This window comes from Pseudophryne corroboree, chromosome 3 (genome assembly GCF_028390025.1).
Source record: "Pseudophryne corroboree isolate aPseCor3 chromosome 3, aPseCor3.hap2, whole genome shotgun sequence".
NCBI lineage: Eukaryota > Metazoa > Chordata > Amphibia > Anura > Myobatrachidae > Pseudophryne > Pseudophryne corroboree.
In genome coordinates, this window is record NC_086446.1 from 337,781,946 (window position 1) to 337,793,970 (window position 12,025).

General features: G+C 39.7%; 2 protein-coding genes across 5 annotated transcripts in view; both read left to right on the top strand.

Annotated features, from left to right (window-relative positions):
- Positions 1-3,703, top strand: part of HOXB3 (homeobox B3) — a 23,025-nt gene extending 19,322 nt beyond the window's left edge. For all 4 annotated transcript variants that reach the window (XM_063959606.1, XM_063959608.1, XM_063959607.1 and 1 more), the window contains 2 exons: positions 378-932; positions 1,595-3,703. In XM_063959606.1, coding sequence (XP_063815676.1) covers positions 497-932; positions 1,595-2,340 — 1,182 coding nt within the window. In that variant the 5' untranslated portion in view covers positions 378-496 and the 3' untranslated portion in view covers positions 2,341-3,703. The remainder of the gene's footprint in view (positions 1-377; positions 933-1,594) is intronic.
- A 3,081-nt stretch (positions 3,704-6,784) lies between these two features.
- On the top strand, positions 6,785-8,865 carry HOXB2 (homeobox B2). The gene is made up of 2 exons (XM_063959610.1): positions 6,785-7,359; positions 7,822-8,865. Exons 1-2 carry the CDS (start codon positions 6,996-6,998, stop codon positions 8,478-8,480), a joined length of 1,023 nt encoding a protein of 340 aa, XP_063815680.1. The 5' UTR covers positions 6,785-6,995; the 3' UTR covers positions 8,481-8,865.
- The last annotated feature ends 3,160 nt before the right edge of the window (positions 8,866-12,025 follow it).

Genomic DNA, 12,025 nt, shown 5'->3' on the forward strand with positions numbered 1-12,025 from the left:
TAAATCATGCCAATATAAATTGTACTATGTAATTTCTGTCAATAATTTAGGATTATCATGCCATCGCTGAATACATGCATTACACAATTCTGTATTTTAGTAAGTGCGATTATTGACTATTTTTTCGATAGTTCCAACATCTATGAAATGATTCAAAGCAGCAACAATTAAAATAATCACATTACTCAATTATATTGGACAAAAAAAACATGGTAAATATTTACCACAGACATATTATAGAATATTTGATGAGGATGATGATGATGATGATTATTATTTTATCATAATTTTTTAATGCAGGAAATGTTTACACTGTGAGTTTTCTGAAGTGCGTTTTATTAATTATTTGTTACAGTATGTATTTTGTCCTCTCCTAGGTAACCTTCAATAAAGTACAAGGGATAACAGTGCCAGGTGACAGTGGGGTGCCAATGTTATTCTGTAAGGGTGGGGACACCCTCCGAGTAGGTGACGATTCGCTTTGGGGATCCAGGAGATGCAGAAAGCATCCTACTATGACAACCCCACGCTCTTTGGAGGCTACTCGTACCAGGCAGGCGGTCTGGGTTATGAAGGGCCACAGCAATCCTTTGCAACTTCATCCCACCTGGACAATGAATTCCAGCGATCTTCGTGTTCCTTACAATCACTGGGACACAGTGGTCCACTGGCCAAGCCTAAAAACCTGAACGGGAGCTGTATGCGTCCTAGCCTGTCTTCTGATCATCACCAGCCCTCCTCTCTCTCCCCCCCACAGCACCCCACTGCTGCCCCCAATAACAACAGCAGCAGCAGCAGCGCCCAGTCTGGAGCCAACAAGACCTCTTCTGTAAAAACACAGGCCACATCCAATCCATCCGGCAAACAAATCTTCCCATGGATGAAAGAGTCCAGGCAAAACTCCAAACAGAAATCCAGTCCCCCAGCCACAGGTACTAGAGCCGCCATATTATAATTATTGTAATGCTGGTAATCTTTCATATGCCTCAATCGATCAGTAGTGAATCAAAGGCATCCCCTCTCCCTCACATACGGTATGAGTGGATATAGTGAGATCATTTCCTATATCTACAGATTGCCACACTGGGGGTCATTTTCTAGTCAAAGTAAATAGGTGCAGAAGCCTTTAGTAACCGATTAGATAAATGATCTTACTGTATTCTTTATAAATCTGTTTACAAATAGATTTAGTATGCAACACACTTGCCCTTTGTTAGTAAACAGTAAAAAGATTCTGATATAAGAGTAAATATGTGTATAATCTTATAGTATACTTACTTACTACATCATCTTATACATATGTTACGTGGAAGTTGTACAGTGTTCTGTACCTGAGGCTGTTTTTACTGTGGTGTTATCCGTGAAGAAATAATAATTCAATCATATATAAAGGTCATAAAGCAACTGTCTACACTGGTTGATCAAATCTCCATAAACCAGGGCAGCTTTGGGGAGCAGAGCTCTTAATAAATGCCAGGCTTATGAAGTGCAGACTAATGCGGGGAGGCCAGGTCTGGGCGTATGTTAGAGAATTTATTATGAAATAATGCTTTCAATTTCAGAGTGTAGTAATTATCTTTTATTTCATTTGAAGCGGCGGAGAGCTGCAGTGGTGACAGGAGCCCCCCGGGTTCCTCTGCCTCCAAGAGAGCTCGCACGGCCTACACCAGTGCACAGCTTGTGGAGCTGGAGAAGGAGTTTCACTTTAACCGCTACCTGTGCCGACCCAGGAGGGTGGAAATGGCAAATCTGCTCAATCTCAGTGAGAGGCAAATCAAGATCTGGTTCCAGAATCGAAGGATGAAGTACAAGAAAGATCAAAAGGTAAAAGGGATGTCATCATCCTCCGGAGGACCTTCGCCAACGAGCACTCCGCCCCTGAGCATGCAGTCTTCTGCAGGCTTCCTGGGATCCATGCATTCAATGACTGCTAATTATGAGGCACCTTCATCACCTCCCTTTAATAATAAATCCCACCAGAATGCCTACTACCAGACCCCTCCAAAAGGTTGTCCTTCCCAACAGAAGTATGGAAATACTGTCCCAGATTATGACCACCATGGTTTACAAGGGAATGGGGGCAGCTACGTCTCTCCCAGTCTGCAAGGGAGCCCAGTGTATGTTGGGGGGAACTATGTGGATTCTGTGCCAGCACAAGGGCCTTCTTTGTATGGTCTTAACCACCTTGCACACCAGCCCAACAACATGGACTACAGTGGCGCCCCTTCCATGCCAACAAGCCAGCATCATGCACCTTGTGAACCCCACCCAACCTATACAGAGCTCTCCTCGCATCATCAGGGAAGGATCCAGGAAGCCCCTAAATTGACCCATTTGTGACTACATAGTGAATAAAAAATAAATCATAAACTTGGCAAACTGCAGGGGGCGCTGAGCCAAGTTACCGCCTCGGGAACAATAAGAAACATTTGTGTTGATCTATTATTATTATTGTATTTTTTACATATTTCTTTTTACATTCTTAAGATATTACAGGATTCTTCTTGCACTGTAATTTTAATGCATTTTCATATCAACACAAGTGCTTCTGAAGGCTGTTTTTTTTTTTTTTTTTTTTTACAATAGCCTCTTATTGTGTTAAATGGCATAATATACGTCCAACTGATTGGTATTTATTACTAAGTCCAACCTAAAACCACGATCCTACTAGTGAAAAGTGGTACCATTCTCCAAGGTCAGACACAGATATGTACTGAGATCCCAGCCTTGTTACAACCTTGGTTTCTGAACACAATGTATTATTGCGAATTATTGCTCACAATTGTTTGATATTTTATTTGAAATGTAAAGTATTTTGTAATTATAAGTAACATATGAGAAATGTTGCAATGTAGTGGTAGGAGCCTAGACATTAAAATCAAAGCAATGTTGTACTATCTAGGTAATTGCCTTTGGTGTCACTTCCCTGTGAAAGCAAATGTGCCCCCCCCCCCCCCCCCCCAACCCTCACCACCCCCAACCAAACATAAAAACCAACAACAAGCTAATTCTCAGTTCTAGGCCTCTACTGGAGGCTCTTGAATAATATTTACTTTCTCGTCTTAACGTGAATACAGGGTATATAGTATAAAATATATTATACTAGAAGATGTCTGCTCACCAATCTAGCACAGTGAATTCTGCCCAGTGTTTGCTAAGCTATCCGTGCGGACATCTCGCTTGCACTTCGAGTTTACAAGGGTGAGAGCAGCCTGAGGGCCCAGCTCACTAAATCCTGGAGATTGCCAGGCTTGTGTGATCATGCGTAGACATATTTATTAATGCTGCTTATGGAAGCCGTGGAAACCTTTTTTTCTTTTTCTCATTTTTTATTATTATTATTATTATTATTATTATTATTTATCCAGCATCTTACCTTATTTATGAGATTTAAGAAGGAAATTGTACTTTTTTGGTATTTTCTTGTTCTAAAGGTTGTGTTTACCTGTCATTGTAAAATAATACCTATTTAATTAGTATTTTAGAGAGATGTTAGTTTGTTTTCTCGTACTAATGGGTAATGTAACTAGTCCTACTGGAGGCATGGGAATGCCCATCCAACTGTTATTGTCTAGCCATGAATAGGGAGGCTGCACAACGCCCTCTGGAGAACTCTTTGTTCCTTGTAGGTCATTTTTCTTTGGAAAAAAAAATGTCTGTTGAAAAAAAAAATATCCTGGAATAAACTTTGTGTTATAAAATATGACTTTTGTATTAGTTAGTGAAACACAGTTCAGCTCTGCATCAGAGCTGGATCACTCACCATTCAGCCTGTTTAACTCTATATATGTTTGTATTCAGGAATGTCAATATTTACTCTTAATTATTAAGCTTCTTGTATAGAATCACTATGGGTTGGGCACTTTGTTGTATTCAAGAGGACAGGTATACGAGGAAATACAGGATCGTGTCTTCTGCTGAATATGGGTAAACTTTTTCCTCATTGCTTGTATATTCCTCAGTAAATATAAACATGCAAAATAACTGGGAGTGGAAAATATATATATATTTACTGGTGATTAGAGGTATAGACTGTGAACAAATATACATAAGGTGATTGTAGGGGTTTCCAAATGAAATGCTAGGTAAAATATACTGCATAACTAACTGCGGTTTTCAATCTGCCTTTTGGTTGTCCTAAGGAGGTAAAATATGATTAGCTAAAATAGGTATTAATGAAAAGATGAGTTAAGCAAACCTATGCAAGAAAAAAAGAAAAAAAAGAAAAGAAAAAGAAATAGAGGTTTAATGCATTAGGAGTCAATTAATGTATAATTAATAAACTATTCAATTGATAGGAATAGAGAGAGAGAGAGAGAGAGAGAGAGAGAGAGAGAGAGAGAGAGAGAGGGAGAGAGAGAGATGGATCAATAGATTGCATTGAAGTAACATATATAATAATCACGAATAAAAGCTGATGAAAAGACATATACAGGACAGCTGTATAGAGGAGGGGGTTAAGTGTAAAAGGAGGGGGAGTTGTGGGCTATAAAACGAGATGCTTCGTTCTACTCCTTACAATTTATTCATTATTGTTTAACCCAATGTAGAAACAGATCCAATAAATGAGCAGTAGAAATAACATACTCTGAGACATTCGTACAGTATACATCATTTAATTAGTGTAATTCTGAAATTTGAAATAAAACCTTGTCGTTATTAACAAAAAATCATGCCTGTCCTAAATAACAATATCTGTGGTTTTACACAGTTCCTCCCATGACATGAAATTCTTCTACCCTGTGCTTGCCTCAGACCACATTATACACATCTGTGTCAGTTGCAATCCTCAAGCAGTACATACATACAGCCGTTTGCACATTAAATGGCATCTCTTTTGTCTATACTTCTGTAACAGAAGATTGGAATTTACAGATTTTCTCAGAATAAATCTATAACTCGGGATAGTACCAGACAATGCTTCTGTGCACGGTGTACAATAAAATGGACGCCATTTTCTCTGCTCGGAAAATGGCGATTCGTTGAAGAAGAAGAAGAAAGAAAACAGATGGAAGGTTTCAGCAGTGTTTCCATTCTTCCAGCTGTACCGGTTTTAGAGTAACCTGATCCACATTAATCAAAGCATCTAGTAGATACTATCTACGTATATAAATTGGTAGAGGAAGATCTGAAAAATATGACAATTCTAGTACATTAATCAAATCGAATAAGGCAACTGATATATAATCAACTGTACACACACACACACACACACACACACACACACACACACACACACACACACACACACACACACACACACCGTTAAACTATATATAAACTGAATATATGTGTGCGTGTGTGTGTGTGTGTGTGTGTGTGTGTGTCTACATATATATATATATATAGACACACACACACACACACACACACACACACACACACGCACACACACAGTTAAACTATATATATATATCCTGAATATATGCATATATATATATATATATATATATATATATATATACATACATACATACATACATACATACATACATACACACACACATTTGTTTATATATCAGTTGCCTTACACACACACACACACACACACACACACACACACACACACACACACACACACACACACACACACACACAATTTTCCAAACAGTGAAGGCAAATTTAGCTGGTTAAAGAAAGAAAATGCATTTTATGTATATGCACCAATATTTCTGGCACGTTTGCACAGATTGGGTTGTAATTATTGTACCCTGATGATTGCATATGGCGCCACCAGTGCACATTGGTCTGAAATATTCAGAGCCATTGTTACATACACATGTTCTTACCTCACAGTTAAATTAAGACCAAACGGAATAATTAAGCTGCCAGCCTCCCCCACCCCCAAAAAACAAAGTAAAGGTCCTTTATTTTTCTTTCCACTGTATCCAGCTGAGGAACAAATCCAGCACGCCAATAAAAACTATAAACACAGTTTTCTTGTTTCCAAGCGTTGCTCTAAATGAAGAAAAGGAAGAAATGGTTAACAATAATTTTATAAAAACATCATTGTAAGAAAATTTGGTAGGAAAGGCTACAAATGTGTGTTATTGAGAGAGTCACAGAAGTCTTCCTCTTGTGGTCACTACTTTATCCTTACTGAGATTTTCTGGGATTGTTACTGCCATACACCCACCACCCACACAGATTTAAGCAACAAAAGTTTCCATGCTGTTAGGATGACCAGCTCATCCCCAATCTGCTCACAGCCACAGATACTTAACTTTAGCAGAGTTTTTTTCAATCCACATCTTGCATTTTCTCACCCAGTTTCCTGGTGTAACATTTACGTTTGTTCTGTAAAGTCCTCTGGATGTTCCCATGTCCGTAGCTATAAAAGAAGAAATTCTTGGCTGACATTGTCCTCCACTTCAGAGATTGATCACTCTTCTCCTGTAAAGCGGCTCATGAATTCCTGTTACTCACCAGCCTCTCCTACTAGGATTTATTCCTGATACTCACTGAAGTGGTTCTCACTTGTCCTGGAAAGCACAACACAGTTGTGCACCCTTTCCCTCACATGACCCAGACCAGATTGATGCAAAATTGCAACATCTGATTTGACGTCTGCATTAAATAAGTCAACTGAGTTGAACCTGCCTAAATTGGAGACATTTTGACTCTCAAAGACAGTTAACTATGTGCAATGCTGTGTCTCTGCTCAGTATTCCTCTATATATATATTTCTCCATACTCGCTTCTCATGAGATATACATTGCCAAATAATAAAGTACACAGACCGCAATATTGGGAACCCCCACACATTTATAGGATTTAATTCGCGGTGAAAATGCACTCTCTTCTTAGCAGGCCTTCCATTTTATTGGCCAGATAGAGTCATGTGACCAGGAATTGGCTGTATGTCGCCCAGTCTCCAGATTAATACAGCAGGGTCCCCATACTCCTGATTTATGCGCAATATACAATAATAGGGCCTCTGGATTATTGGGACCCTAATATTTCCTCTCCCACCCCTAGGCTGGCCCGGGGTAGCCATGAATTTTGAATTTGAGAGGGAGATCGGATTTATAAACAGCCAGCCTTCGCTAGCAGAGTGCCTGACGTCCTTCCCTGCTGTCCTGGAGACATTTCAAACTTCATCAATCAAGGACTCGACATTAATTCCTCCTCCTTTTGAGCACACCATCCCCAGCCTGAATCCGGGCTCCGGCGGCCAGGCGAGGTCCAGGAGCCAAAAACGGTTAGATAATGGCCTTGTCCAAAAGCCTATGCTGCAGCCTGGCCACTTGGCTACTGAGTTTCCCTGGATGAAAGAAAAGAAATCAGGCAAGAAGAGCAACCAAGGATCTCCTGCAGCTCCCTTGCCAGCGCCAGAGTCTGTAGGAGAACCTCCAGCAGGTCTGTCATTGGCAGAGTGGGGTATTTATTATTCTTAAATGTAACAATTAATAATATTTAATTGCGGTGTTATTATGACTAGAAGCGTATTTTATTGATGAATCACTGGCCCTGTATGTAGTGTTCCTGTATAAGGCTGCGCCTGGGGTGAGATCTGGCTTTGGGCTATTTTGTACACAGATGTGTAGTAAGGAATATAGGATATTTCCTGCAGCGAGTTCCCCGGATATAACAACGTAACACCTACATCTGTAAATATTTATGGATACTGTAGTAAATGTCGAAGTATAATTTGTAATTTAACTAGATGACTACATTTAACCCTGCTGCTGCCAGTGAGATCAACGTACTACTGTAAATCCAATGCTCTGCTCTTCTCCAGAGACACAATGGTTAATTGGTTATAGCTAGAAATTGTGCTGTGACTATATGGAATTATAACCAAAGTGATTATTCCTCCAGAACCGCCCGTGATCCAGGACTCCAACAGCGGCTCCAGGAGGCTGAGGACAGCCTACACCAACACCCAGCTGCTGGAGCTGGAGAAGGAGTTCCACTTCAATAAGTATCTGTGCCGGCCCCGGCGGGTGGAGATCGCGGCTCTGCTGGACCTCACCGAGAGGCAGGTCAAGGTCTGGTTCCAGAACCGGAGGATGAAGCACAAGAGACAGACCCAGCACAAGGACCAGCAGGAAGGAGATCTGACTTTCTCTAACTTAGAAGACTGCGATCCCACAGACGACGGAGATGAGAGCCCACCCTACCACCAAGGATTAGACAGCAATGACTCCTTCAGGGAGACAGAACCTTACACGCCCGAGACCCCCAAACTGCTAATCAGTCAGCAGCTTCTTTCAGGCAAGGAATCCAGTTCCAGGAGCCCCCTCTACCCGACACCCACCAGTGAGACTGACCCCAGAATAGAGGTGGGTAGCATGGACAATGTCCTCTCAGAAAGCCAGGACAACTCCTTATTGTCAGAGCTGACTTTATTCTCGTCAGACTCCTGCCTACACATTTCAGACGGATCCCTCCATAGCCCTGTCCACTTCTCACAGGAAGATATCGACTTTCTCACTAGCACACTTTGCAGCAAAGATCTCCACAACTTAGATTTTTAAAATGTGAAATTATTATTATTATTATTATTATTATTATTATTATTACTACTACTACGAACAGATCTGCTACCTACAGTATCATTTACATTTATTTATTTATTTATTTATGTATTGTATTTGCTTAACAGAAGTCAAACAAGGCCATCTCATTATTTTTATTTTATTTTTGATGATTACAATATATATATATATATATATATATATATATATATGTTACAAAAAGAAAATATAACAAATGGCTTGTAAATTTCTTTAGTGACGTCTCAGGAATTCAAATGTTGGTTTTGATTGAATAGACAGGCATTTTACGTTTTAGAGTATTTATTTAAAATTTATTAGCAATTTGATAATTTATTGGACTTTATTTTCATAGACTGTCTTTATAATATCATGTGTGCAAAGTTTTATCATGTTAATAAAAAAATACGATAATTCTGATTTTTTTTTTTTTTGTCCAAAACGGGCCAAAGCTCGTCAACTAAAACTATTTCGTAGTTTCCTCTAAAAGAAGGCTTATCTCAGAGACTGGCAAACAATATAAACTATTAATTAATCAGATGTACTGAACTACATAATCATATATTGTCTAACTCCATAACATATTATTCTAATACCAGAGCTAGTTATGTTTACTTTTTGCAATCATTTTATATTGCATTCGCTATGCTGTAGACGCGGTGATAAATATATACGTGTGAAAACGGTTACACTTGTTTAACAAATCAATGCTGGGAAATACATTTTTGCATTTCAATGGGATGAACTGAAAGGTTTCCCACACAATGTTTTGTTTAGTACATCTCATTGCACAGGTGAATTCTAACTCATGCCATTCATTTATAGCATATTAATATTGTAGTAATGGATAAGAGGCTGGTGTGATGATAACATAGTATTTATTAGAACTGTAGGAAGCAAAACTGGGGAAGAAGCCAGTAGACGAGGTCCCTCAAAATGGCGCTGCTAGGAGAGGGCAGACAATGAGACCTACCACGCACACACACCCACACACACACATGCACACAGGGTCACACACAACAGCCCTGATTTATAAGTCATATCTTAAATAAACCAGCCGGGGGTTGGGGATTCGTTTTTGTAGTAAATTCCGAAACCTAGCCAAATATAACAATGCTAATAGGGAGATGTGAGGTGTGAGTTGTGGGGGCCATAGACATGAGAGGGGTAGCTCTACCGTTCTTTTAAGATTCCAGTTCAGTCAATCTGGGATGCATTGTAAAGCTGTATCTACACAACATCTGTGCATAAAATATTAATAGCCTGCAAATAACCCCCCAGAGATACATTGTATCACACAGATATGCACAAGTCTCATGTAAAATGTTTGTATTATAGAGGAATTGGGGCTTTCGGGTCTATTCAGATCTCACATAAATTGTATTGATGTATTTAACTCCATAGAACATATATCATGTCTCTCAGCTGGTTATATTACAAGGCCTGGATTGTGCAGCCTGCTCACAGCAGTGCATCTGTTAGTGGGCCAGCTCCTAGTGATTAGCTTTCTTCATATTTTTCCTTTTATTATTCCTGCGGCCACATACAATAAAAACTAAGAAAAACAGACCAGACTATTTTATATAAGAGTATATTTAAGTATGTGTATTGTTTGTGTCTGTGTGGTTTTTACTCTATTATTTTGGTTGTTTCTGACATTTTTTAAATAGTTCACTATTCCACAGAAATAGATGCTATACTTGTTCTTATGGTAAATTAGTAAATTGATAGTACTGTATTGATCACACGTATGTCTCTGGGTGAACCTGCAATTATGATGAGCAAACAAAGGAAATACAATAGTATTTGGGAGATCTTTGTTAAATCGGATGAGTGGGTCCCTCTAGCCTCCCAGATTGGGGAGATAATGGTGTAGGTGGGGGTAGCAGCTGTGAAGTAGAGGCGCGCTATGGGCAGGGGAAGACTAGAAATGCGTTAGGGGTAAAAGAAGAGAATATAGAGTATTGAGAGATAACTGATAACTGGCGTGAGAAATTACTGATACTGGGGGTAGAGCAAAAACGCCCAGGAATGAAAACGTGGGGAAATAATTGGAAGTAGCAGCTATGGAAAGGTCTATGGGGTTGGGGTAAGTGGCTGTGGAGATTTTAGAGCACAAGGTTGGAAATTAACATTTGAAGAAATAATGTGGGGGATGGACAGTACTGTACAGTAATTGAGATAGAAGAAACGATGGCAAGGAGAGATAAGTTAGTTACGGAACCACGTAACACACACACACACACACACACACACACACACACACACACACACACACACACACACACACACACACACACACACACACACACACACACACACACACACACACACATCCACCCTCATCACCCCGTTTTTATGTCCAAGACTTGCTGGGGGATGGCGATTGTGAGGCAGAGAGAGCCTGTCCTAATGATGAATCGGTCCGGCTGGGATTACATAGGAAGAAGGGAGGGAATGGGGGTGGAGGTCTTCTAATGTTGAGACATACAGTATGTATAGGGTGCTACAGACGGGAGGCGATGTGAGGTAAACCTATATATTGCAGACGTAAATACTGGCATTTTATCGATACAAACCTTTAACAAGACCCTGTCCAGGACTATAATGACTTTTTAAAGTTCCTGGCAGGCACAATGTCATTCAGCGATCAATTCCCCTCCCATTAAATGGACCTAATGTGCGACCTCCTATTGACTTTACCTGGACTTACCGTAAGTGGCGGGGGCGCCCAGCTCCGAGTGGTTCTTCTACTCCCCCTGAGCAGAGCCTGTGGTATGGGCACCTCGCCCCTCTGCTGTGAGCTCGGGATGTGCAGTAACAATTTTAGTTAAACACTCAAATACTAGAAATCTGTCACTAGTTTCTCTAGTCTAGAGTGTAATGTGACATTAATATTTACTTCACATACACATGTGTAACAACATTACTCCTTGGCGACTTCCAAGACCTCATTTCATGTATGTCTATATAAAGTGGTTGTTTAACATTTGTACAGAAAGTAAATGGATGGAAATAGTTTTTCGTGTGTCATAACACAGTCCAGAGAGCAATGAACACCATAAGCTATTTTTATAGTTTGTTCTGCACAAATAAATTCAGAAATCCAGGGATTGTTATATTTGTATCTCACATGGAAGCAAAACAAAGGCCCAGCGTCAGAAAATAGACCCCTTCATTTTGTAGCAAAGCAAATCAGACCTCGTTGCCAGCTATGTGTAGACAAGTAAAGATAAAATACTATAATGGGACAAGATCATCAAATGCACCAGTGGATACCACAGACTGAGTAGAGTAGGAAAGGCTGTAATAGATATGTGACGGGAATAATTAGTACAAGATAGAATACATTCAAATTAGGTCCCACATTGATGTGAAAATATTTACTTAATTTACAGTTGCTTCTATTCTATAACCGATTGTTTATACGAGAATCTTTTTTTCCCCCTTGTAATGGTTTCCTATACGATTGTGGGGCATTTATTCACAGGGACATAAAGTATTATATATTATAGAGACTTTAACAT

Excerpts from the sequence above, each read along its gene's own strand:
- HOXB2 (XM_063959610.1), top strand. The coding sequence starts at position 6,996 with ATGAATTTTGAATTTGAGAGGGAGATCGGATTTATAAACAGCCAGCCT. Across the intron at positions 7,360-7,821 it reads TGTAGGAGAACCTCCAGCAG|AACCGCCCGTGATCCAGGAC; the intron begins GTCTGTCATTGG and ends TTATTCCTCCAG.